This window comes from Acomys minous, assembly GCF_964271855.1.
Source record: "Acomys minous genome assembly, chromosome: 13".
Taxonomy (NCBI): domain Eukaryota; kingdom Metazoa; phylum Chordata; class Mammalia; order Rodentia; family Muridae; genus Acomys; species Acomys minous.
The window spans coordinates 42,075,902-42,102,898 of record NC_140495.1 but is presented as its reverse complement, the minus strand read 5'-3'; the positions used below and the strand labels follow the sequence as shown (position 1 = coordinate 42,102,898).

Genomic DNA, 26,997 nt, shown 5'->3' with positions numbered 1-26,997 from the left:
TGTGCCATAGACTATGGTATACACATAGCCAGGATAAAAAGATACTCATTAGTGTGATGCCATCCCATCGACCCTGGAACTTTCTTCCCTCCTTCCCATGAATGCCCGTACAATCATATACATAAAACAAATGTCTCTTAAAAAACATTCTAAGTTGGCCGGGCGGCGTGGCAGACGCCTTTAATCCCAGCACTTGGGAGGCAGAGGCAGGCGGATCTCTGTGAGTTCGAAGCCATGCTGGTCTACAGAGCGAGTTCCAGGACAGCTAGAGCTGTTACACAGAGAAACCTTGTCTCGAAAAAAGAAAAAAGAAAAACAAAACAAAACCAAAAAGCATTTGGTTTCCGGGAACAAGGTATTGGTGTGCAGACCCAGATGGACTTGAACATGAGGACCAGAACACGGGTTTGCCTTAGTCAATCAACCTCTCAGAAGAAGGTTCTAAGGCGAACTGATCAAAGTTATTGGGTGTTTTTTTTTTTCTTTTTTTCTTTTTTAAATTTTTCCCGCATTTGAAGAAATCGCAGGGGTCAGCACATCCGGAGTGCAATGAATATTGTTTATAGGCGGCATTCTGGCGATAAAGACTGGCCCAATGAAAAGCCTATCCTCAACCTACAAGACAACACCGGCCAGCGCGGGGTATACCCAACTTCGAAGGGACGCACACCGGGCCTGCGCGACCCTCCTGGCGGCCATGGGCAGCTGTTCCGGTGACGCAATCAGTGGCGACGCAGGACACAGGACGCAGGCGCGTTGCGTTCTGACGCAGTGCAAGATGGCGGCGCCCGACCGGCTTCCCTACGCCTAGATGCTTAGGGCGGCTTCGACTCTCCTCAACATGTTCCTCCTCCGAGACTGCGGCCGCTGGGCCGCGGCGTCCCTCGGCAAACGCTCGCCTTTGCCTCGCCTCCGCAGCGACAGCGTGGCGCCCTGCGGCCCGCACTTCGACGTGGTAGTGATCGGAGGAGGGCACGCAGGGACCGAGGCGGCCGCCGCCGCCGCTCGCTGTGGCTCGCGGACCCTGCTGCTCACACACCGCGTGGACACGATCGGTGAGGTGGCGCGCGGCGGGAGACTCTGCGTCCGACCGGGCGCGACCAGGGTCGAGGTGGACGAGAGTGGTGGGTGCCTGGGGTGGAGGAGCGGGGGAGCGGAGAAGCACGCAGCTGCTAGGTGGGTGTGGGGTAGACCCTCTCCGGTAGTCTCACTTAAGAGAAAAGGGTGAATTCACATTTTCACAGCCGTTTGTTTAAGCGACACCGAGGTCTCGTCAAGTCCTTGAGAAGAAAGGACGCGCTGCTCGTTGCGTTCGGTGCTTTTCTGTTTTGTGCCTTAAGATGTGCGGCTGCGCGCGGGGTGCACCAGGTTTGCTTTATCCATTCATCACTTACTGATTGCCCAAGTTTCTTGTCTCTAGCGCATAGTGATTCATTAAACATAGAAGTACTTGTCACTTCAGCACGAAGTGCTGTTTTGGATATATACACTGTGATGCAAAACCTCTATTCTGTCAACGCAGTAGGGGTATGTTTTAAAACATTTCAGGGGGCTGGAGAGATGGGTCAGTGGTTAAGAGCACTGCCTGCTCTTCCAAAGGACCTGGGTTCAATTCCCAGCACCCACATGGCGGCTCACAACTGTCTGTAACTCCAAGATCTGATACCTCCACACCAACACACATAAATTAAAAACAAAACCAAAGCATTTCAAATGGAGCCGGGCATGTAATCCCAGCACTCAAGGAGGCAGAGGCAGGCAGATCTCTGTGAGGTCGAGGCCAGCCTGGTCTACAAAGTGAGTCCAGAACAGCCAAGGCTACAAAGAGAAACCTTATCTTGAAAAACAAAACAAAACAAAAAGGTGTGCCCCATCGCGCCTGGCCAAAATGATTGTTTTAAGGGAATTTGGTACAATATCAAGTATTCCTTGCCTTCAAGGAAGACATACGGTGTTGGCTTAGAAGGTTGAGTCCATAGGAGTGCAGAGAGCAGGAGTGAGTCGCGCGTCCTAGTTCCTCCTCTGCTGTTAGAGGAGAAAGGGGTTTTTGTAAATGAGGCTCATTACCTGTTAAATAGTAATGTACAATGGATACTCATTTGTTTACCGTGATCCTGTCCTTTCTCTTTAGGTCAGATGTCCTGTAATCCTTCCTTTGGTGGCATTGGAAAGGGGCACTTGATGAGGGAAGTAGATGCTTTGGATGGCCTGTGTTCTCGAATCTGTGACCAGTCTGGTGTACATTACAAAGTACTAAACCGGCGCAAGGGCCCTGCTGTGTGGGGACTGAGAGCGCAGATTGACCGGAAACTCTATAAACAGAACATGCAGGTGAGCAAAGGTGAGGCCGGGAAGGGCTGTGGGCTTCTTCGGGCTTCTTCAGCGGCTCTTTCAACTGCCATTCTCTCTTAACAGAGGGAAATCCTGACTACACCCCTCCTCAGCGTTCAGGAGGGTGCTGTAGAAGATCTAGTTCTTACAGAACCAGAGCCTGGATATGCTGGCAAGGCCAGGGTCAGAGGTGTTGTTCTGGGTAAGTTACTAGCTTATAATGCGCATACCAGCATGTGAAACTCTGGGAGATGGTGTTTCCTGTGCCGGGAAACTCTGCTTTTCTCTGCCTAGATGGGCAAAATTCTGTAAACAACCCGTCCTCTCTTCATTTTGATCATGGTGAATTTCAGTCAGATTTTCAGTTCGTCGGTACCATTTTAATGTTAAGACTCCAGAGCCTGCGTATTTGTGTCTTTTATCCAGGTTCTTCTGTCAGAGGCTTGTTTCTGGATTGTCCGCTTTGTGTGGGAGGTACACACATGTGGAGCTGAGAGGACAGCCTTCAAGGCTTGGCTCCCTACTCTCAGCGTATTAGACACTGGGGATGAGATTCGCTCATTCAGGTTTGGCAGCCAGCACCTTTACCCGCTGAGCCGTCTCAACCATACCACCACCATCACCACTACCATTGTTTTTTTAATATTTTATTTAATTTTAATTTATGTCCGTTGGTGTGGGAGTGTCAGATCTTGGAGTTACAGACAGTTGTGACCTGCCATGTTGGTGCTGGGAATTGAACCCGGGTCCTTTGGAAGAACAGGGAGTGCTCTTAACCACTGAGCCATCTCTCCAGCCCTACCCTTTTTTTTTTTTAAGACAGGATTTCTCTGTGTAGCCCTGGCTGTCCTGGACTTACTTTGTAAACCAGGCTGACATTGAACTCACAGAGATCCACCTGCCCCTGCCCCTTTTAATATTCCCCCACTCCACCTCCGCCCCCACCACACACACACTCATATACCCTGGGCTGGCCTCACACTCACAGTATAACTAAGAATGACCTTCAGTTTTAGATTCACATGCCCCTACTTCCTAAGTGCTGGGCTAATAGGCGTGTGCTATCATGTCTAATTTAGGTGCTGCTAGGGGTTGAACCCAGCCCGGGGCTTAAAAGTTAACTAAACCCTCTATCAACTGAACTACCCCTCCTTACAGTCCTGTCTTAGTTAGTTACTATTACTGTGATGAAACACCACAACTAAAGGCAAGTTGGGGAGGAGAGGATTTATTTGGCTTTGTTTCTTTCCTGAATCATACTTCCTTGAAGGAAACCAAGACGAACTCAAGCAGGACAGGAAGCTGGAGGCAGGAGCTGATGCAGAGGCCACAGTAAGGCTTGCTCCCCCATAGCTTGCTTGGCCTGCCCAGCATGGCCTTACCCACAGTGGGGTGGACCCTCCCACATTAATCACTAGTGAAGAAACTGTGCTCTGTAGGGTTGCCTGCAGCCCAGTCTCACTGAGGCGTTTCCCAGATGGGTTTCCATCCTCTCAGATGACTATCCAGGGTCAAGTCCACATGAAATTAGCCAGCACAGTTCCTTAGCCTCCGTCTTTTCTGGTTCTCTAATTTCTAAGCCTTTGCAAAGAGAAAACAGTTTAATCTTCCTGTCTTCTCCTCTTCCTCTATCAGTTACCATTCTTCAGCTACTGTCTAGCACTCAGAAATACATAAAGCTGTTGTTTTGGCTGGGGTTGTTTATATGGAGACAGAACCTGTCTCAGAAGAAAAAAGTCCTCCACACTGTATCCACTTTTGATTTGTTGTTGTTGTGGGTGTTTGAGATAGATAGATAGATAGATAGATAGATAGATAGATAGATAGATAGATGATAGATAGAAACACAAGTGAGCATGTGTGTGTTCAGTTATAGCTTAAGGATAGATTTACTGAGTTTCTATTGTAAAAGCCTGCAAACCCCAGTTACCCTGTATCAGGGCCCGGGGATAGAAATGAGGTTTATGTCCTTTGTCTGAGACAAGATCTCACTCTCTTACCCAGGCTTGTACTTCAGGGCTCAAGATGCCAAGCCTTAGCCTCCAGAGTAGCTGGACCTATGGCCATGTGCCCCCACAGTGCTGCTAGGAGTTGACAAGGTGCAAAGATTCACATGAGAAGAAAAAGAAGTACAGTCTGGTTGTTGAAGTGAAAGTGCCCCCTTTCAAAATCATTGTTCAAATGTCGTTCTCTCAGGATGCATATGTCTTACTCTTTCCCTCTTGCATTGTTTCCTTCCTTCCTTCCTTCCTTTCTTTTTTTCTTCTTGTTTTCCTCCTCTTCTTCTTTTCTCAAGACAGGGTTACTCTGTGTAGCCTTGGCTGTCCTAGAACTAGCTATGTAGACCAAGCTAGCCTCGAAGTCACTGGCTCTGCCATCCGAATTCTGGGACTAAAGGCAGGTGCCATCACACTGACAAGGCTTTCTAAACACAGGGGTTTCATGTCTAAACTATATTTCTGCACAGGAGGAAGTGTTTTTGTCCCCATGTATGTCAGCTTGTTATTCAAAAGCCAGTATTCAGATGTCAAGTTTCCATTTTGGCAACTCATGTACAGACATTCATTAGAAGGAGGGGAAAGACTTGCAGGATCGATGGGATGGCATCACACTGGTCAGTGTCTTTTTATCCTGGCTACATGTATACCATAGTCTATACACACACACACACACACACACACACACACACACACACACTCATACACACTTTCCCACAAATTAAGCAGCACAGTAATTTATGTATGTGTATATGTATATATGTATATATACACACACACATATTTTTTTTTTAAAGTCAGATCTCCCTGTGTAGTCAAGGCTGGCCTCAAACTCACACAAATCCACCTGTGTCTACTTCTCAAGTGCTGTTATTAAAGGCATACACATGGCCTCTTTTATACATTTTTTTATTCCTTTAAGTTTCTGACACTTTGAGAAGGGAGAAAAAAATCCTGTCATGTTTAGCCAAGAGTCTAAACTGTGTTAATTTTTACATGAACCTTCACTAACTGCACTGTGCCCGTGTGATTTTAGGAACATATGAAATATCATCCTACATCATGTTTTCCCTACCACACTTCTTAGATTCTTGAGCTTCATAACATATAGCCTTCTAGTGTGTGTGTGCACATGTGTGCAGTGGCCTTCTAGTGTATGTGTGCACATGTGTGTAGTGGCTAGAGGTCAGTGTTAGGTGTCTGCCACACGTGTTTATTTTTACATGTTATTGGGGACGCATGTCTGGCACACTCGTGGGAGTCAGAGTCAGCTCACGGGAGACATTTCCCTCCTTCCACCTGTGGGTGCAGGGATGAAGCGCAGGCCATCAGGCCTCACAGCACCTGCCTCCCTGTGTGATGAGTGAAGCCATCTCGCCAGGCTCCCAAGTTGCTTACTTTTGGAAACAGTGTCTCTCACTGATTCAGCTGGCCTGGCTGCACTGTCTCCATCTTCCCAGTGCTGGGGTCATAAACACCGACCACTGTGTCTACACATAGGGCTCTTACTTAAAGTTCTTTGTCTTCTGCGGGAAATGGGGAGATGCTGACGTAAAGGCCCAAGCTTTCAGTTACACGTTGGATGCTTTTAGATGTGTGTTGTATAAGACGGTAACTATAAGGGCGCAGTGGTGACTCATTCCATTAGTCCCAGCACTTGGAGGCAGAGTTAGTTTGAGGCCAGTCTAGTCCACAGAGGGAGTGCCAAGACAGCCAAGGCTGCACAAAAAAACCTTATCTGGAAAAAAAAATTAAAAGATGCTAACTATAATATTGTACCTTTAGATTTTTTTAAGGGACTAGAACATACCTTGAATGTTTGAGGTATATGTACACACACACAGTCACACAATATCCATGAGGTAGTATGTTAACTAGGAGTATAGGAGTTGTTTCACAATTGAACCTCTAACACTATGATATATATCATAAATATATACTGTTATTATAAAGAAAATCCCAGTTAGGTGGTGATAGGGCAGGCCTTTTTTTTTTTTTTAAGATTTATTACTATGTGTGCAGAATTCTGACTACAGGTATACGTGTACACCAGAAGAAGGCACCACATCTCATTATAGATGGTTATGAGCCACCGTGTGGTTGCTGGGAATTTAACTCACAACCTCTGGAAGAGCAGCCAATGCTCTTAACCTCTGAGCCATCTTTCTAGCCCCAGTGGTACACGCCTTTAATCCCAGCACTCAGAAGGCAGAAGCAGGCAGATCTCTGCAAGTTTGAGGCCAGCATGGTCTCTATAGGGACTTTTAGAACAGCCAGAACTACATAGAGATCTTGCCTCAAATAAATATATATAAATAAATAAAATTTTTATTTATGAAAAATAAATTCATAGTTTTAAAAGTTTAAAAGTTTATTGGTTTTTTGAGGTGATTGTTGTTGTTGTTGTTGTTGTTGTTGTTGTTGTTGTTATTATTATTATTGTTATTGTTGTTGGTTTTTTGAGGCAAGGCTTCTCTGTGTAACAGAGCCCTGTGCTGTACTCACATTGTAATACCAGGCTGACCTCAAACTCACAGAGATCCACCTGCATCTGCCTCCCCAGTGCTGAGACTAAAGGTGTGCGTCACCCTGCCTGGCTCCAGCTCTGTAATTCTGATGTAAAATGCTCACACTCTATTTTGTTAGGTAATAATAATGAGAAAATTATTTTACCGTTTTAGTTATTGTTTTGTTTTGTTTTATATCATTTAGCAGATGGAAGAACAATTTCTGCAGAGAGTGTAGTCCTGACTACTGGGACATTTCTGAGAGGTGTAGTCATAATTGGATTGGAGAAGCATCCTGCAGGACGTTTGGGGGATCAGCCCTCCATAGGGTTGGCTCAGACCCTGGAGAAGTTGGGGTTTATGGTAGGAAGACTGAAGACTGGGACTCCACCCCGACTTGCTAAAGAGTCCATTAATTTCAGCATTCTAAACAAACACACCCCGGATAACCCATCCATGCCCTTCAGCTTTCTCAGTGACGAGGTGTGGATCAAGGTAAGACAGTTTATGGAAACCTCGTTTGATGGCTGATGCTAGCTGTTCACAGCAGGAGTATATCCCCCCACCCCCACCCCCAGACAGGGTTTCTCTGTGTAATAGCTGTGGCTGTCCTGGACTCGCCTTTGTAGACCAGGCTGGCCTCGCCTGCCTCTGCCTCCCAAGTGCTGGGATTACATGCGTGTGCCACCCCACCTGGCTTTTTTGGATTTTTTTGAGACAGGGTTTCTCTGTAGCCCTGGCTGTCTTGGACTCATTCTATAGACCAGGCTGGCCTCGAACTCACAGCGATCTGCCTGCCTCTGCTTCCCGAGTGCTGAAATTAAAGTTGTGCGCTACCATACCCAGCTCCACCTGGCTTTCTTTTCTTTTGCTTTCTCTCTTTTTAATGCTGTACATATATACAGCGTTCTGCCTGCATACACACCTGCAGGCCAGAAGGGGGCATCATATCACACTATAGATGATTGTGAGCCATCATGTGGGTGCTAGGAATTAAACTCAGGTCCTCTGGAAGAACAGTCAGTGCTCTTAACTGCTGAGCCATCTCTCCAGCCCTGCTTTCTCTCTTTTTTTAAATTTGGTTTCGTTCCTATTTGTGTGTGTAGTGACTGGTGACCAGAACATGGTGTTGGAACCCCGTGGAGCTGGAGTTATAGTTGCTTCTGAGCTGCCCATTCTCAGTGCTGGGAACAGAACTCTGGTCCTCTGGAAGAGCAGCAGGCATTAATTACTGAGCCATCTCTCCACAGCCTCTTTTTTTTTTGGTATTTTATGTATATGGGCGTTTTGCCTGCATGAGTGTGTGTGCACCGTGTAAGTATGTGGTGTACGGCCACCGAGCAGGGCAGCACAGGGCCACTGGTATTCTTTTTTTTTTTTTTTTTTTTTTTTTTAGTTTATTATTGTGTGTGCATGTGATGTGTAGATGTCCCTGTGTGTGTCATGATGCTTGTGTGAAGGTCAGAGACCAACTTTTTTAGAGATGGTTCTCTCCTTTTTTTTTTTTTTAAGATTTATTTTATTTATTGTATATGAGTGTTTTGCTTTATCTGCAGAAGAGGGCATCAGATCACATTATAGATGGTTGTGAGCCACCATGTGGTTGCTGGGAATTGAACTCAGGACCTCTGGAAGAGCAGGCTGTGCTCTTAACCACTGAGCCATCTCTCCAGTCCACCACCAGTATTCTTAACTGCCAAGTCATCTCTCTCTTTGTTTGTTTCTTTGTTTCTTTTTTTTTCCCAGACAGGGTTACTCACACTGTCTATAGCCTAGGACTCACTATGTAGCCTGCGCTGGCCTTAGAATTTGTGGCTTTCCTAGCCACCACACTCAGCTTCTTTTGTAGACAATTTATATCACTGTTGCTTAGGGTAAAAGAGAAAGTCTTTAACATTGTTAGGTCAGGCAAGTGCAGTGGCCCAGCCGGTGAAAGTCCTTGCCTTGCAAGGCTGGCGACCTGAGTTTAGTCCTGCAGAACCTTGTAAAGATAGAAGGAGACAACTGACTCCAACAGGTTGTTCCCTGATGTCACATGAGTGCAGTGGAATGTGTGCCCACACACGGATATCATGCACAATAACAACAAATAAGAGTGTAAAAGCAAGCCGGGTGTGGTGGTGCACGCTTTTAATCCCAGCACTCGGGAGGCAGAGGCGGGCGGATCGCTGTGAGTTCGAGGCCAGCCTGGTCTACAAAGTGAGTCCAGTACAGCCAAGGCTACACAGAGAAATTCTGTGTCGAAAAACAACAACAACAACAACAACAAAAAAAGAGTGTAAAAGCATTTAAAGTGTTAGCTAACTTAGCACTTGGGTCCTTCCCTGTTTGTTGTTAAATGTCATCACTTCTATATATCTTACTCTGTACACCATCTTAGTGGCTTTTCTATTGCTGAGATAAGACACCATGACCAAAGCAACTTACAGAAGAAAGAGTTTGTTGTGGGCATACATGTTCAGAGCCCCAGTGGCAGTGGGGCATGGCACTAGAGCAGTAGGTTAGAACTTGCATCCTATCCAACAAGCCTGCAGCAGAGAGAGAAAGCTAACCAGGAATGGCCCTAGTCTTTTGAAACCTCAGAGCCTGTGTGCAGTGACAGGAGTCCAACAGGGCTGTGTTTCCTAACCCTTTTCAACAAGCAGTTCTACCATGGGGCCCAAGCATTCAAATCTATGAACCTACAGGGTCTGTCATTCATAAATCTCATAAACTTCCTGATGTAAGTGGCTTTAAATATTCAGTTCTCTCTCTCTCTCTCTCTCTCTCTCTCTCTCTCTCTCTCTCTCTCTCTGTTGTGTATGTATACATGTGTGCACATGCGCACAGCAGCACTTTAGCATGCAGTAGAGATCGGAGCACAACTTGTGGGAGTTCCTTCTCCTACTCTGTGAGTCCCTGGGGTTGAAATCGGGCATCAGTGTCATTTCCTGCTCACCCACTTTAATTTTTTTTTTTTTACTTTAATATTTTTGCTCAGTAAGATGCAACTTACAATGACATTTTCTTAGCATGTGTCCTTTTTTTTTTTGGTGCGCGGGCTCAGGACAGAGTTTCTATGTGTAGCCCTGACTGTCCTGGTCTTGCTTTGTAGACTAGGCTGACCTCCAGCTCACAGCAATCATCCTGACTGCCTCCCAAGTGTGCTGGGATTAAAGTTGTGCACCACTAAGTTCAGTAGTATGTGTACTTTTCACATTATAGTGACGGGGTCTTGCTGTACATCCCAGGCTGTCCTGCCATCCACAGTCTTCCTGCCTGTTTCCCAAGTGCTTTAAACTTTTTAGTTTGGGTGGTTGGGGATGTAATGTAGTTGGGAGAGTGCTTGCCTAGCATGCTTTAAAGGCATGGAACACCACCACCCAGCTGGGTCTATGAGCTCACATGGGTGTGAGCCACCATGTGGTTGCTGGGAATTGAACTCAGGCCCTCTGGAAGAGCAAACTGTGCTCTTAACCTCTGAGCCATTTCCCCAGCCCCAGGTCTGTGATTCTTTAATCAATGGTTCAAGCTACTAGCTTAAAATATCAAGAAGTGAGCCTGGCGTGGTGTCACATGCCTTTAATCCCAGCACTCCAGAGGCAGGGCCAGGTGGATCGCTGTGAGTTCAAGGCCAGCCTGGTTTACAAAGTGAGTCCAGAACAGCCAAGGCTATACAGAGAAACCCTGTCTCGAAAAACCAAAACCAAAACAAAACAAAAAACAAGAAGTGGCTGGCCATGGAGCTAAGGTTGCACAGAGAAACCCTGTCTCAAAAAACAAACAAAAAAGTAGTATCTTCCAACTAAGGTCGGCCACCACCGTGACCTGGCTAAAACATCATTTCTTATGTCATCTGATGCTTAATTTCCCCCTAATTTCTTTAAATATACTATCTCTATTTGTATGCTTATGTGTTTTCTCCTCTTACCCCCTCGATTTCTCTCTCTCCTACTCCCAGAGTTTAAGGATAGCTTCTCTCCAGAGCGTTCAGGCCAGTCTAGGTTACTAGAGACCCTGTCCCAAACAAACAGGCAGGTGAAATCTGCGTTGTATCTGGTTACTGTTTTCTAGCCAGAAGATCAGCTGCCGTGTTACTTGACTCACACCAATCCCCGAGTGGATGAGATTGTCCTTGAGAACCTCCACCTGAATAGCCATGTTAAGGAGACCACAAGAGGACCCCGGTAAGGACAGAAGTGAGGTGAACTTTAAGGTATGAGGTAAACTTTCTGTTGTCGAATCTACTTTAAACTTCAATGTCTTGTTCTAGATACTGCCCCTCCATTGAGTCAAAGGTTTTACGGTTCCCAAACCGTCTCCATCAAGTTTGGTTGGAACCCGAAGGAATGGATTCTGACCTCATCTACCCCCAAGGGTTATCTGTCACACTGCCCGCTGAGTTACAAGAGAAAATGATAGCATGCATCAGGGGCTTGGAGAAAGCCAGAATGGTTCATCCAGGTAAGGAGGGTCACAGGTACCCTCAGTGTGGCAGTGAGGTGGCCTTAGTTACTTCCAGTGTTGCTTAACTCTCCATAAAATAGGCCAGGCTGGATGTGGGGACACATATGTCATCCTAGCACTTGGGAAGCTAAAACAGGAAGCGATCTGCAAGTTTAAAGCAGCGTGTAGCTGCATAGCAAGACCCTGTATCCAAACAGATGAAGGGCAGCATCTGTACATCTAATGTAGTCTGCTGCACTTTGTGCCTAGTCCTTGAGGCGGGCGCGGCTGTTTTGACTTGACTTGTGCTCTTGTTCTTTCATCAGGCTATGGTGTTCAGTATGATTATTTAGATCCCCGTCAGATCAGCCCTTCCCTCGAGACACATTTGGTCCAGCGGCTGTTCTTTGCTGGACAGATAAATGGAACCACTGGCTACGAAGAAGCAGCGGCTCAGGTAAGATTTGTTGTTTTGCTGGAGACGAGGTCTCTCTATGTAGTCTTGCTGTGGGGCTCCCCATGTAGACCAGGCTGGCTTGAAACTCAGATCACCCGCCTCTGCCTCCCAAGTGCTGGGATTAAAGGCGTGGCCACCAAGCCCAGCTACAGGTAAGAATGTATTCAGATGCTTCTATAATCAAAAGAGACCATTTCATTAGCATTCATGTTTTAGTGTCTGTTGTATTGATTGTACAGATCTTGGACACAACAGTATTTCAGGCTAAATGGAATATAATACACGTTTTGTTTTGAAATAAGGTCTTGCCATGTAGACCAGGCTGATTTTTTTTTTTTTTTGGTTTAGTTTTTTTGTTTTCTTTCAGATAGTGATTCATGTAGCACAGATCGGCCTCAAGCTTACTGTATAGCCGTGGCTGACCTTGAAAATCCAATCCCACTTTCACCTTCCAAGTGCTGAGATCACAAATGCACCACCACTCCCAGCTCTAACTGCTGATCTCTGCTTCACCTCACTAGTGCAAGGACTACAACAGGCATGTGCCGTGTTGCCCAGCTAGTGGAGATGATTTTGAAAGTGCTTACAGCTAGTTTCTGAGTCCCTAGATCTGCTAACATGTTGTGGAAAAAATTACGGAATTACTCCTAAAGTGTAAAAAAAAAAGTACATTTAATTCTTTTAAGATTTCTGGCCATGTGGTGGCACACACCTTTAATCCCAGCACTTGGGAGGCAGAGGCAGGTGGATTGCTGTGAGTTTGAGGCCAGCCTAATCTACAGAGAAAGTCCAGGACAGCCAAGGCTACTCAGAGAAACCCTGTCTCAGAAGAAACATTTTAAAAAGATTTCTGAAAATTATGTTTGTTATTACTATTTTGGCCTTCTGTGTATTTTATTTTTAATTTTATTTTAGGTGTATGGATCATGTGTCTGCATACATGTCTGGGGACCACATGAGTGCCTGGTGCCTGTGGAGGGCAAAACAGGGCATTAGATTCCCTTGAGCTAGAAGTACAGAAGATGGAGGGCCACTGTGTGGGTGCTGGGGATCAAATCCAGAGCCTCTCAAAGAGCAGCCAGTGCTCTTTACTGCTGAGCCATCTCTTGCTGCCTTATGTATTTTACTTCTGAAGCAGGGAGGGTACACACGTGACTGTAGGTACCAGAAGAGGGATTCCCTGGAGCTGGAGTTACAGGCACTCGTGCTCTGTAAACGGGTTCAGAAAACCACACTTGGTCCTCCGCAAGAGCAGTACATACTCTTAATTTCTTTTTTTTTTTTTTTTTAAGATTTATTTATTATGTATACAGATCTCATTATTGATGGTTGTGAGCCAACATGTGGTTGCTGGGATTTGAACTCATGACCTTTGGAAGAGCAGTCAGTGCTCCTAACCTCTGAGCCATCTCTCCAGCCCAATACTCTTAATTTCTTGAAGCACCTCCCCAACCCCTGCACCTTAATTTTTATTTTATTTATTTATTTACTTATTTATTTGGTGTTTCGAGACAGGGTTTCTATGTGTAACAGCCCTGGCTGTCCTGGACTTGCTTTGTAGACCAGGCTGGCCTTGAACTCAGAGATCTGCCTGCCTCTGCCTCCCAAGTGCTGGGATTAAAGGCATGTGCCACCACGCCTGGCAAATCTCTCACGGGAGCGCACCAGTTAGGCTGAACTGACTGAGCAGTGCATTTCAGTGACCTTACTGTCTCCACTTCCTTGGTGCTGAGATTACAGACCTGTACCACTCTGTGCTCAGCTTTTTCATGAGAGTGTCAAGGATCAAATTTGGGTCCTTAATGCTTTTGAGGCAGGCATTTTATGAAATCTTTTCACCCTCCCATAATATTCTTTACTTCTGTCTTGGTCGCTGTTCTAGTGCTGTAAAGAGACACCATGACCACAACTCTTATAAAAGCAGGCATTTAATTGAGGCTGGCTTACAATTCCAAAGATTTAGTCCATTATCATGGTGGGGAGCATGGCGGCAAGCAGTCAGACGCAGTGCTGGAGAAGGAGCTGAGAGTTCTGCCTCTGCATCCATAGGCGGCAGTAGGGGGAGGAAGGGAGGGAGAGAGAGAGGGAGGCAGGCAGACATACAGACAGACAGAGAGGGAGACAGACAGACACTGGGCCTGGCTTGGGCTTGTGAAACTTGAAAGCCTACCCCAGTCACACAACTACCCCAATGAGGCCACCCTCCTAATCCTTCCCATGTAGTGCCACTCCCTGATGACTAAGCATTCAAATGTATGAGTCTCTGAGAACCCTACCACACAGCGGTAAATTATGTCACTTGTTTGTACATATACAGTGCGAGTCTAGGACAGCCAAGGCTACACAGAGAAACCCTGTCTTGAAAAACCAAAAAAAAAAAAAAAAAAAAGCTAGAGAAGTCGCACAAGTGGATTTACAAAGATTAGCACCCCCCACCCCATCAACTGCCAAATGCACCACTATAGCATGTCAATGTGTTCTGTTTCTGAGTGCGGATCACGTTTACCCCTCTTACCACCCTTAGGAGCCTGCTTTCTTCCTGCCTGTGTGTTTTTCTTCTGTAGCACTGGCTGTCCTAGAATTCACTTTGTAGACCAGGCTGGCTTGGAACTCATAGATCCACCTACCTGCCTCTGCCTCCTGAGAGCTGGGATTAAACATGTGCCGCCGCCGCTGCCGCCGCCACCCCACCCCTGGCTCTTCCTACCCTGTGTGGTTTTTTTTTTCCCCAGATAGCATGCTGAGTAGACTAGCTGTTTGTTCAGTTCATAATGGCCTCTTAAACATTTCAGTCCTCTTATAGGGTGTGATAGCTGGGATCAATGCCAGTCTTCGAGTCCGTGGGAAAGCGCCCTTTGTTGTAAGCCGCACAGAAGGCTACATAGGAGTCTTGATCGATGACCTCACCACCCTGGGCACCAGCGAACCATACCGAATGTTCACCAGCAGGGTAGAGTTCCGTTTGTCTCTGCGCCCCGACAACGCTGACATTCGGCTCACATTCCGAGGTAACTTTTACTCAAGTCTTGAATGCAGTTCACTGGATTTGGGGTTTTTCTTAGTTGTGTCGTTGTTTTGAGGCAGGATGTCCTGCAGTATAGCTAAGCTGACCGAATCCCTATTCTTGACCCCGCTTCTCAAGGAGAGTAGCTTGGGAAGGAGAGTTAGGGGAGCTGTCGAGATGAGGTCTCCACGTACAGTCCGGCCGGCCGTGAGCCCACTGCGGTCTTCCGTCCTCTAAGTGCTCGCGTTAGAGGTGTGTGCTCCCGCGCCCCGGGCTCCACTGCGGTCTTCCGTCCTCTAAGTGCTCGTGTTAGAGGTGTGTGCTCCCGCGCCCCGGCCGGCCGTGAGTCCACTGTGGTCTTCCGTCCTCTAAGTGCTCGTGTTAGAGGTGTGTGCTCCCGCGCCCCGGGCTCCACTGCGGTCTTCCGTCCTCTAAGTGCTCGTGTTAGAGGTGTGTGCTCCCGCGCCCCGGCCGGCCGTGAGTCCACTGTGGTCTTCCGTCCTCTAAGTGCTCGTGTTAGAGGTGTGTGCTCCCGCGCCCCGGGCTCCACTCTAACCACTTCTCTTACTCTCCCCCCCATTGTGTAGCCCATAAAGACGCTGGCTGTGTGTCCCCACGGCGATATGAAAGAGCTGCGTGGATGAAGTCTGCTTTAGAGGAAGGCGCGTCTGTGTTGAAATCCATTGAGTTTTCAAGTTCCAAGTGGAAAAAGTTAATCCCGCAAGCTCCTATAAGTGTTAATAGAAGCCTTCCTGTCAGGTATGATTTTCCATATAGACTTCTCTTAGTTTTTACAGAAAAATGAGATTTCAGAGAGACATCGTCTATAGGCTCCCTACCTACACATTTGAACTGACGCCGGCTTGCTCTTAGCTCTTCAGCAGCCTTTAGCGTAACTCATCTTCTATTCAGTATATATATAAGTATGTGAGTCTTGTCTGACATCAACCTCTGCGGTTAGGGGGTAGATAGAGATCAGAAGTTTCAGGTCAGTCTCTGCTGTGTAACCAATTGGGACTCCCAAGTCAGGTATAGCCCTGACTTGAAAAATACATTTTAAAAAGAAAAGTAAAGTGTATATGGCTGGGCATGTGGCTTGATGCTAGAATGCGTGCTTGAGTGTGAGAGAGGCCAGGGTCTCTGCCTCCCAAGTGCTGGCTAGTAGCATGAAAAAAGAAGAAAATACACCTTGAGAAATATAGTTGGGCGGGAGAGATGGCTCAGCGGTTAAGAGCACTGTCTGCTCTTCCAGAGGACCTGAGTTCAATACCCAACAACCACATCGTGGCTCACAATCATTTATAATGTGATCTAATGCTCTCTTTTGGCGGGCAGGTCTACATGCTAACAGAGCACTGTGTATATAATAAATCTTTAAAATATATATTTGTATGATTATAAATTATTTTTTATGTGTGTCAGTGTTGAGTAGAATAGCTGTTCAGTTCATAATGGCTTTTTTTTTTTTTTTGAGACAGTGTCTCCCTGTGTAGCCTTGGCTGTCCTGGACTCACTTTGTAGAACTCATATCGATCCACCTGTCTCTGCCTCTGCCTCCCAAGTGCTGGGATTAAAGGCGTGCGCCACCACACCTGGCTCATAATGGCCTCTTAAACATTTCAGTCCTCTTATAGAATAGTGTGTGCGCGCACACCACATGCATGCCTGGTGCCCAGGAAACCAGAAGAGGGTGTCAGATCCCATGGAACTAGAGTTACACATGGTTCTGAGCTGCTGTGTGGGTGCTGGGAATCGAACCCAGGTCCTCTGGTGTAGCAGCCAGTGTTCTTAACCCCTGAGCCATCTCTCCAGCCCAGTTCTTAATTTCCTGTTTACTGTCTTTATGCTTCCCCTTGAGTTCTTTTGGTTTTCTTCAAACTTAAAGGCTCCAAACCAGAAAACTATAAGGACCCATTTTTTGCTAGGCTCAAAAATTAGAGCTACAGCAAGGAAAATCCTTCAGCTAAAGAAGCGTGCTATTATAAATTTTTTGTTGTTGTTGTTTATAATATTATATATCCTAAATTCTTATTTATGTTTATTATAAATTTCTTGAAGACTCATTTCACGTTTGGGACATTGTTTCCCTCAGTTAGTTGTGCCTAAGGGCATTCATTTGCACTTCAACTCTAGCTACAAGATGTCTGTCTGTCTGTGTCTCTGGTGTGTGTCTGTCTTTATAGTTCAAGCTAGCCTAAAACTTGCTCAATAGCTGAGGTAGCTCGGGAAAAGCCTGCACCGCTTAGGATCATCCTGCCCCACCTCCCAAGTGCTGAGGCAAACCTGAGTTCTGAGGACCTTAAAATAAAATATGTGTGTTTCACCGTTGGTTCCTCCCATTTGAAAAAAAATTGTGGTTTAAGACGGGCAGGGAGCCTGCAGGGAGTGAGTTGGTAGCCCTCTGTACGTTAGTGGTACATTGTGCGTGTCAGGATGGCAGTGACAGGCTCCTCTTGTGAGACTTTTGTCTGTGGTGGCTCTTAAGGATATTATGGTGTTCCTGCCTTTCTATTGCGTTGGGTTTTGTTTTGGGGGTCAGTGGCCCAAACTTGCTTGATGGCTGACAGTTACTTTATGTTCCTGGTCCTTTGCCTATATCCTTTCATGGGAGAAGGGGCAAACAGGCTTCTAGAAGCCTCTTTTATAGGGATGCTAGTATTTATGGCTGTCCTTGCCCCCAAGCAATAGTACTTTGGTTATTAGGATGCAGTACACAAATTTGGGGACACCAACATTCTCACCATTGCAGTCAACATATTTGTTTACTAGCTCTATTAATCAGTTTTATGTTACAATAAAATACCTGAGGCTGCCTATTTGATTTTTTTAAAAGGAGGCTTATCTGTTAATCCCAGCACTCAGGAGGCAGAGGCAGGCAGATTGCTGTGAGTTCGAGGCCAGCCTGGTCTACAAAGTGAGTCCAGGACGACACAGAGAAACCCTGTCTCAAAAAACCAAAAAAATAAAAATAAAAAAATAAAGGAGGCTTATCTGGCTACCCGTTTGGAGGCTGACACTTCCAAGGTTAGGCAGCCCCTCCCTGATCTCTGCTGAGGGTACTATGACCAGCTGTTTCACAAGAGCAGGCACACATTTAAAGTAACCTATATGGGACTAGGGAGTTGTCTGTCCTGTTAAGAGCATGTGCTGCCCAGCACTCAGGAGGCAGAGGCAGGTAGATCGCTGTGAGTTTGAGGCCAGCCTGGTCCATCCGCAAAGCTAATCCAGGACAGCCAAGGCTACACAGAGAAACTGTACGAGAAAAAAAAAAAAGCAAAACAAAAACAAGAGCGTGTGCTACTCTTCAGAGACCACAAAGAGCAACAGGAAGCCAGAAATGTAGGCATCAGGCCTGTAACTCACTAGCCTGAGCACCAACTTCATGACAGTAGCCTTTCTTTCTTCTGAAGAACAGAGGCCTCGCTGCTCCTTGTCACAGCCCTTCACCTCCACAATATGACATAGAGGACATTAACTAGGACTCATTAGATGTGAAGCACATTTCCTGTCCTCTGCAAATGACGGAGCCCTTGTTAGCAGCTAATATTCTTTGTTAAAAAAAGAGGACAGTGGATGACAACAGCCTCATAAAACCTTAACAATAGAAGAGCCTGGATAGCTCAGTATGTAAGGCATCAGACTTTTAAAGATTTATTTATTTGCTATGTATGGTGCTCTGCCTACCTGTACACATGCAGGCCAGAAGAGGACACCAGGTCTCATTATAGATGGTTGTGAGCCACCATGTGGTTGCTGGGCATTGAACTAAGGACCTTTGGAAAAACACACTTAACCTCTGAACCATCTCTCTAGCCCAGCATCAGACTTCCAATCTGAAGGTCCAAGGTTCAAATCCGCACCCCCTTTAAACCAGACACCATGTGCTCCACCATGCGCAGCTCTCAAGTGCTAGGATCTTCAGCTTGTACCATCGGGCCCAGAAAGAATCAGTTATCCTGTTTTTAATGACCTACTTTGCAGATGCTACACTTTTTATTCACTGTTTTATTTTACTTTGAGACAGGGTCTCTCTGTAGCTCTGGCTGGTTATGTAGACCAGGCTGGCCTTGAACTCACAGAGAGCCTTCTGCTTCTACCTCCTAAGTGTTGGGATTAAAGATCTGCACCCCCTTGCCTGGCCAGATGCTCCTGCTTTGCTCACTCACTATACATGAGGGAAATTAAGAGTCCCTTTTAATTATTCAACATTTAGTAGTGTTCCAAGGACTTTTGTTCTTAGTTTGCTGTACAGAACATGGCCCTTATGTTGATAAAAACTTTTTACATTGGCAGTGCTCTGGATGTTCTCAAGTATGAAGAAGTCGACATGGAGTTAGTAGCCAGTGCTGTCCCTGAGCCCCTAAGGAAGTATACTACATGTCAAGAGCTGGCTAGAAGACTGAAAATAGAAGGTAAAGGAGAGGTGTTTCCTTAGGTGCCTATATTCGCTTTTCAACGTGTGCAGGTCATGAACAAGCAGTAGACCCCGCAAGAGCATATGTTTGCTAAGCATAGCGATGCATGCCTGAGGATATTGGCTTTGCATATTGTTTTTGTTGTTGTTGTTGTTTGTTTGTTCTTTTATTTAAGTAATTTATTCAGATTGCATCTCAGTTGCTATCCCCTCACTTGTATCTTCCCGTTCCTCACTCCCTCCCGCTTTCACCCTAGTCCCCTCCCCTAGGTCTGTGACAGAAGGGGACCTCCTCCCCAACCATATGATCACAGCCTATCAGGTCTCATCCTGGTAGCCTGCTTATGCTTCCTCTGAGTGCCACCAGGCCTCCCCTCCAAGGGGAAGTGGTCAAATAGGGGGCAGCAGAGTTCATGTTAGAGTCAGTCCCCACTCTCCACACAACTGTGGAGAATGTGCTGTCCATTGGCTAGATCTGAATAAGGAGCTTTGCATATTGTTAAATAATTACTCATTTTATTGTATGTGCATTGGTGTTGTGACTGTGTGTATGTCTCTGTGAGGGACCCCCTGGAACAGGAGTTACAGACAGTTGTGAGGTATCATGTAGGTGCTGGGAATTGAACCCGGGTCCTCTGGAAGAACACTCAATGCTCTTACCTGATGAGCTATCTCTCCAGCCCAACTCTGCATTACATATTTTAAACTTGGTGTACAGTTTTACTATGTTCAGTAAATACTAGGTTCCAGTTAGCACAGTCCAGAAGCAGCCATCATTAACCTGCTTACAGGAAATAATTCAACCATGGAGTTGCTGCTGTTCACTCTTTAAAAGCTAGTGCTCCTGGCTGGACAGATGACTCAGAGGTTAAGAGCACTTGCTGGCCGGAAGTGGTGGCAAACACATTTAATCCCAGAGGCAGGCAGATTGCTGTGAGTTTGAGGCCAGCCTGGTCTACAAAGTGAGTCCAGGACAGCCAAGGCTACACAGAGAAGCCCTGTCTCAACCCCCACCTCCACCCCAAAAAAGAGCACTTGCTGTTCTTCCAGAGGCCCTGAGTTCAATCCCAGCACCCACACGGTGCCTCACAACCATCTATAATGACATCTGCTGCCCTCTACTGGCATGTAGTTGTGTATGCAGGCACAGCATTGTATATATAATAAATCCATTTTTTAAGATATGTTTATTTATTATTATTATGTATACAGTGCTCTACCTGCATGCCAGACAAGGGTATCAGATCACATTATAGATGTTTATGAGCCAGCATGTGGTTGCTGGGAATTGAACTTAGGACCTCTGGAAGAAGTCAGTGCTCTTACCCTCTGAGCCATCTCTCCAGCCCAAATAAATAAATCTTATTAAAAAAAAATAAAAAATAAATAAATCATAAAATAAAATAAAGGCTAGTGCTCATAAAAATTCTAGCGACCACTTGAGGTTTAAAAGAAACCACATTGGATTAAAGTACAACATATTTGGGTGATTTTCTCAAGTTGTTACTTTCATCTCTCCTACCTGACAAGTTTCTTTTAAATTTTTTCTTTTTTAATCTACACTTACGTGTTTGTGTCTGCATGTGTATGCACATGTATACAGATGCTCATGGAGGGCAGGAGAGGGTATCAGATCCCCTAGAACTAATTAGAGACTTGAGTTGTAATCTGCCTGATACGTAGTTACGGGAGAGTGTGAGCTGCCTGCAGTGGGTGCTGGGAATTGAACTCCTGTCCTCTGCAAGAGCAGCCTGCAAATTTGTTGTTTTGTTTTGTTTTGAGGCAGGGTTTCTCAGTGTAGCCCTGGCTGTCCTCAACTTACTTTTATAGACCAGGCTGGCCTCGAACTCACAGAGATTTGCCTGCCTCTGCCTCCCGAGTGCTGGAATATGAAACTAAACCTGAGTCCTCTACAAGAGCAGCAAGTGCTCTTCAGTGGGTTTGGTTTAGTTGAGTTTTTGGGGTGGTGGTGGTTGTTGTTGTTGTTGGAGACATGGTCTCACGTAGCCCAGGCTGGCCCCAAACTCCCACGCACCTGAGGATGACCTAGAACTTTTAGGTCCTCTTGCCTTTATCCTAAGTGCTGGGGTTGCAGGTGTATGTCACTGTCCCTGATTCTGTGCAGTGCTGGCATGTGATGGCTAATGTCAGTTGTCAGTTTGACAGGACTGGAGTCACCCAGGCAGCAATCATGCCAGATAAGCCCTCTGGCAGCTGAGCTACATGCCAGCCCCTAGACATGATTCTTGAGGGCGGAAATCAGTGTCATGTTTTATTGTCTTTCTTGTTTTGCAACTTATATTTGAGGGAGTAAATAAATATGCCCTTGGCCATATGCAAGGTCTTAGTGATGCCATATACCAACATCGTCACTCATTGTTGTGACAAAGTACATGACAAGAAGCCACTCAGAGAAGGCCAGGGGCCAGCTGGGGTGTCGCTCACTGGGATGAGTGTATTTTTGGCTCATTTCCTGAGGAGACAGAGTCCTTCCTAGTGGAAAAGCCATGGTGATGAGGTCTGCTGGCAATGAGGCGGTTAGTCACAGCTCATCCACACTCAGGAGGCAGGGATGCCAGCACTCAGGTCCTTAGCTCCTTTTTGTTAAGTCTGGGCCTCAGGCTATGGGATGGTGTCACATGCGTTCAGGTGGGCCTTCTTCAGTTAAGCCTTTTTGGAAACATCCTGACAGACATACTCAAGTCTCCACGCACCTTTAAATCTTGTCAAATTGGTAATCAGTATTAGCCATCACATTCCATTATGCCCTGAGGACCATTTATGAGTCATGAAACTGTCAGGTGAGAGTCTGGGTGGATGTAGCTCACCTTTAATCCCAGCACTCAGGAGGCAGAGGCAGGCGGATCTCTATGAGTTCAAGGCCAGCCTGGTCTACAGAGCAAGTCTAGGACAGCCAAGGGTACACAGAGAAACCCTGTGTCAAAAAACCTTAAAACAAACCAAACCAAAACGTTATTTAGCTGGGCATGATGGTGCATGCCTTTAATACCAGCACTCGACTTTCTTTTCTCTTCTTTTCTTTACTTTTTTTTTTTTTTTCAGTTTTTTTCTTGTTTTCTTTCTTTCTTGTTTTGTTTTTCGAGACAAGGTTTCTCTGTGTAGCCTTGGCTGTCCTGGACTCACTTTGTAGACCAGGCTGGCCTCGAACTCAGAGATCCACCTCCCTCTACCTCTGCCTCTGCCTCCGCCTCCCTGAGTGCTAGAAGTGCTAGGATTACAGGTGTACACACCGTGCCCAGCTTGACTTTATTTTTCTTTTCTTCTCTTTCTTTCTTTCTTTCTTTCTTTCTTTCTTTCTTCCTTTCCTTCCTTCCTTCTGGTTTTTTGTTTGGTTTTTTTTGTTTTGTTTTGTTTTTTTCTTTTTCTTTTTTGAGACCGGGTTTCTCTGTTTATCCTTGGCTGTCCTGGACTCTTAGTGTAGTTCAGGCTGGCCTCTAACTCATAGCAATCCACCTGCCTCTACCTCCCAAGCACTGGGATTAAAAGCATGAACCACCATGCCCGGCTTGACTTTATTTTCCTAAAAATAGAATGCTTAACAAAATTAATTGCCAAGCTCTCTTCATAGCATTACTTCTTAATAAAAACCTTAAAAAACAAAACAAAAAAACCTTAACTAAATTGCATGAGCTATGATTGCCAACTGAGAAACTCCACTTCTGAAAATGATGGCTTTGGGGTGGGGCCTGGCTGAGTAGCATTGCTGCTTGTCTGGCATGTATCAGCTGTGGAATTAATCCCTAGGACCACCTTAAAGCACACATGCGCATACAGCTTCACATGAAAGTAACTTTAGAGAACTTTTTTTTTTTTGGAGAAACAGCCCATCCTTAGGACTTAACATTTAAAGTTGTTTTTTTTTTTTAATTTTAATTTAAAAATTAAATAAATAAATAAAAATAAAGTTGTTATTAAGGTTTGCACTGACAGCTGGGCAGTGGTGGCGCATACCTCAATCCCAGCACTTGGGAGGCAGGGGCAGGTGGATCTCTGTGAGTTCGAGGCCAGCCTGCTCAACAAAGTGAGTCCAGGACAGCCAAGGCTACACAGAGAAACCCTGTCTCAAAAAACCAAAAAAAAAAAAAAAAAGAAAGAAAGAAAGAAAGTCACCAGGGCATGGTGGCAGAAGCTTGTAGTGCTAGGCCATTGGCTGAGGATGCTGAGTGACAGTCAGCAGTTTAAGGTCATCCTTGGCTGTATTATAGTTAATCTGCATGACAGTCTTCAGTTTCCTCTCCTCAAAAAGTAGCTCCACCTAGGAGGTCAAGGCACATTTGAGGCTAGCCTGGGCTACCTGAGATTCTGTCTCAAAAAACAAAGACTATCTACCTCACCTGTCTCAAGTGTCAAGTTGAATGAGATGATGCATGCAGAAGCTATTTGTAAATAATAAAGGGTCATACAAATACAAGTTAGTGTACTACATTATCATAATATAATTCTAATTTTATTCACCAGCCACTTATGAGTCAGTATTGTCCTATCAATTACAAGAAATAAAGGAGGTTCAGCAAGATGAAGCTTTCCAGCTGCCACAAGACCTAGATTATCTAACAGTCAAGGATGTGTCATTGTCCCAAGAAGTTCGAGAGAAGTTACATTTGAGTCGCCCACAGACGGTAAGCAAACAGTGAGAAGACGCAAGTTATGTGTAAAGCTCAAAAGGCCTGGTGCTTTAGTCTTTAATCCTGGTTTAATTATAAATACGAGCTGACTGCAGTAAAGAGCACTTGCTGCTCTAGCAAAGGACCGGGGTTTGGTTCCCAGCCACCCACACGGTGGTCCACAACCATCCATGATTTCAGTTCCAGGGAGTTTGATGTTCCCTCTGACCTCTGAGGGCACTGCTTGTACATTTACATACACGTGGGCAAAGCACTCATATGCATAAATCTTAAAATTAAAAATATATATATCTTTTGGTTGTTCCAGACAGGGTTTCTCTGCCTTGAGTGTCCTAGACTCACTTTGTAGACCTGGTTGACCTCGAACTCACAGAGATCTTCCTGCCTCCCTGTGTGCTTGGGATTAAAGGCGTGCACCACCACACCTGGCTGAAATTTTTCTTTAAAAAGAAATGTAGCCCTTTTTTTCTTTCCATAGGTCAGATGTTGATTTGTCTCTATGAGAGATAAGAAAGCTGAACTTAATTGAAATAACTGGAAATTAAGAATTGATTTGGGGAAAAAAAAAACTAAGCCGTGGGTGGGGCAGGAGATTGATTTGCTGGAGCTGGACATGGCTCAGTGGTTAAGAGCACTGGCTGCTCTTCCAGAGAAGCTGGGCTCAATTCCTACCACATGGTGGCTCACACCCATCTGTAAGTCTACTTCCAGGGGGTCCAAATGCCTCTTTCGCCCTTGGTGGGCATGAGGCACACACACGGTGCATAAACTTACATGAAGGCAAAACACCTCTACATGCAAATAATAAAATAATAATAATAATGATACTAATAATGAGTTAGTTGTCCTTGGGCTTCTATATACACACTGGCATGCATCTACACACACAGTCAATACATAAATGTTTCATTTTAAAAGATTTGGTTTGAGCCAGGCGTGGTGGCGCACACTTTTAATGCCAGCACTCGGAGGCAGAGGCTCTCTGAGTTCAAGGCCAGCCTGGTCTACAAAGTCAGTCCAGGACAGCCAAAGCTACACAGAGAAACCCTGTCTCAAAAAGCCTTAAAAAAAAAAACCACACACACAAAAAGAACATGATTCTCTCTTCTAGTAATTACCAAAAGCCAGTAACTTTCAGCTAGTGTGGGACTTTGTGCTCTCCTGCCCTCCTATTCCCCACTCCATGATGGGATTTTTGTCTGGCTTGAACTTGGGCAGGTCTTGTCTGTTGAGTTCTGAAAGCACTGTGTTCTTTCATTCATCCACTCTTAGCACTGTTACATCCCCTCTTTCTCCAAAATGCCTGAACCCTGAGGGGAAGAGTGCTGATACAGATGTCTCGTGTCTCTTTAAAAAGAAGAAGAAGAAGAAAGGGAAGGGGGAAGAGGGCAGAGGGGGGCACACGACTTTAATCCTAGCACATGGGAAGCAGAGGCAGGCGAATCTCTGTGGTTTCCAGGACAGCAGAGCTATACAGAAAAACCCTGTCCTGGGGGGGGAAAGAAAAGGAGGGGGGCTGTTTTATGTGTATGAATCTTTTGCCTGCATATATATGCACTGTGATTCCTGTGAAGGTCAGGAAAAGGTATGAGATTGAGATCCCCGGGCACTGGAGATGGATGTGAGCTAGCTACCCGTGGATGCTGGGAGCCCAGCGCTGGTCCTCTGAAAGAGCAACAAGTGCTCTTAATCACTGAGCCATCTCTTCAACCCTCCACAGATCTTTTTTTTTTTTTAATGGAAAGAAAAAGATATTGTAACATGTTACAGGAATAGGAGCTCTTTCTGCCTGGGTCTTCCCAGCACTACAATTACAGGTGTGTGCCAAGACCTGTATGGAAGTGGTTTGGTTTGTTGAGACATGGGTTCCTTTTGTGACCAAGCTAGCTTCAAACTTGTCGTCCTCTGACATAATGCCTCCTGGATGATATAGTTACATGCATGTCCAGTTTATGTATATCATGTAGCCAGGCAATGGTGATGCACACTTTATCCCAGCACACAGAGAAAAAACCCTGTCTCAAAAAAACAAAACAAAAAACCAACAATAGTATTATCTTGCACATATCGTTTTAACTTCTGATCTGAAGACATAATGTCACATTTCCTTTTTCTGCTTTACAAACTTATTTTTAATGAGATTCAGATTTTTTATGTATATGAATGTTTTACTTGCATTTAAGTACGGTGCACCGTGTGCACGCCCAGTGCTTATGGAAGACAGAAGAAAAAGACATTGGCTCCCTTGGAACTGGAGTTAGAGATACTTGTGGGCTGCCATGTGGGTGCTGGGAACTGAACTAGGTCCTCTGCAGGAGAAGCAGGCACTCTTAAGTACCTAGCCATCCAGCTCTCCAGCCATCAGATAATTTTTAGTAGCTGGGTGTGACAGCACCTCCTGTAGACCCAGCTGCCTGCTTAGGAGACTGCAGTGAAGGAGGCTCTCTTTAGCCCAAGAGTTCAAAACTAACGTGGCCAACATAGGCTGACCTCAACTCAGACTCTGAGTAGATTATAATCTGTCCTGTAAGTGGTGTTGAGGAAGCTGGGTGGGCACGGCGCGCGCCTTTAGTCCCAGCACTCGGCAGGCAGAGGCGGGTGGACTCTGTAAATTCAAGGCCAGCCTAGTCTACAAAGCAAGCCCAGGACAGCCTACCTTACACAGAGAAACCCTGTACAGGAAAAAAGGGGGGGGGGGGCAGGTTGAGGAGAGTAAGTTTGATTTGACATATCTTATTTTCGTTCTTTTGTCGTTTTAATTCCTAGATTGGGGCTGCTAGTCGCATACCTGGAGTGACACCAGCTGCCATCATCAATCTGCTCAGATTTGTGAAGAGCACTCGGCAAAGGCAGGCAGCAGTGATGGAACACCAAACCAATCCATACTTGTGATACAAAGAAACTCTGAGACAGAATTATGACTTTTGTTTCAGAGAGGACTTCTAGAAAGTGGCTTAGGCTAGGAGTGGTGGCGCAGGCCTTTAAACCCAGCACTCAGGAGATGGAGGCACGTGGATCTCTGAGAGTTCAAGACCAGCCTGCTCTACAAAGCAAACAAACAAAGAGGGCTTAGAGCAGTGGGTCTCAACTCTCCTGATGCTGTGACCCTTTAATACAGTTCCTCATGCTGTGGTGACCCCCAAACATAAAATTATTTTGTTGCTGCTTCATAACTGTAATTTTGCTACTGTTTTGAATTATAATGTAAACACCTGA

At 45.6% G+C, this 26,997-nt stretch overlaps 1 protein-coding gene across 2 annotated transcripts; it reads left to right on the top strand.

Moving 5' to 3' along the window:
* Positions 1–738: 738 nt before the first annotated feature.
* On the top strand, positions 739–26,997 carry MTO1 (mitochondrial tRNA translation optimization 1). 2 transcript variants are annotated; one of them, XM_084752093.1, is made up of 12 exons: positions 739–1,055; positions 2,132–2,331; positions 2,416–2,533; positions 7,044–7,330; positions 10,889–11,001; positions 11,088–11,278; positions 11,587–11,717; positions 14,521–14,725; positions 15,309–15,480; positions 19,015–19,133; positions 23,615–23,775; positions 26,548–26,997. In XM_084752093.1, the coding sequence occupies exons 1-12, from the start codon at positions 812–814 to the stop codon at positions 26,671–26,673; spliced, it is 2,067 nt and encodes a 688-aa protein (XP_084608219.1). In that variant the 5' UTR covers positions 739–811; the 3' UTR covers positions 26,674–26,997. The 2 variants fall into 2 exon arrangements, with proteins under 2 accessions (XP_084608219.1, XP_084608218.1); XM_084752092.1 differs by having other exon boundaries at positions 7,041–7,330.

Excerpts from the sequence above, each read along its gene's own strand:
- MTO1 (XM_084752092.1), top strand. The coding sequence starts at position 812 with ATGCTTAGGGCGGCTTCGACTCTCCTCAACATGTTCCTCCTCCGAGAC. Across the intron at positions 2,332-2,415 it reads TCTATAAACAGAACATGCAG|AGGGAAATCCTGACTACACC; the intron begins GTGAGCAAAGGT and ends CTCTCTTAACAG. Across the intron at positions 7,331-10,888 it reads GTGACGAGGTGTGGATCAAG|CCAGAAGATCAGCTGCCGTG; the intron begins GTAAGACAGTTT and ends ACTGTTTTCTAG.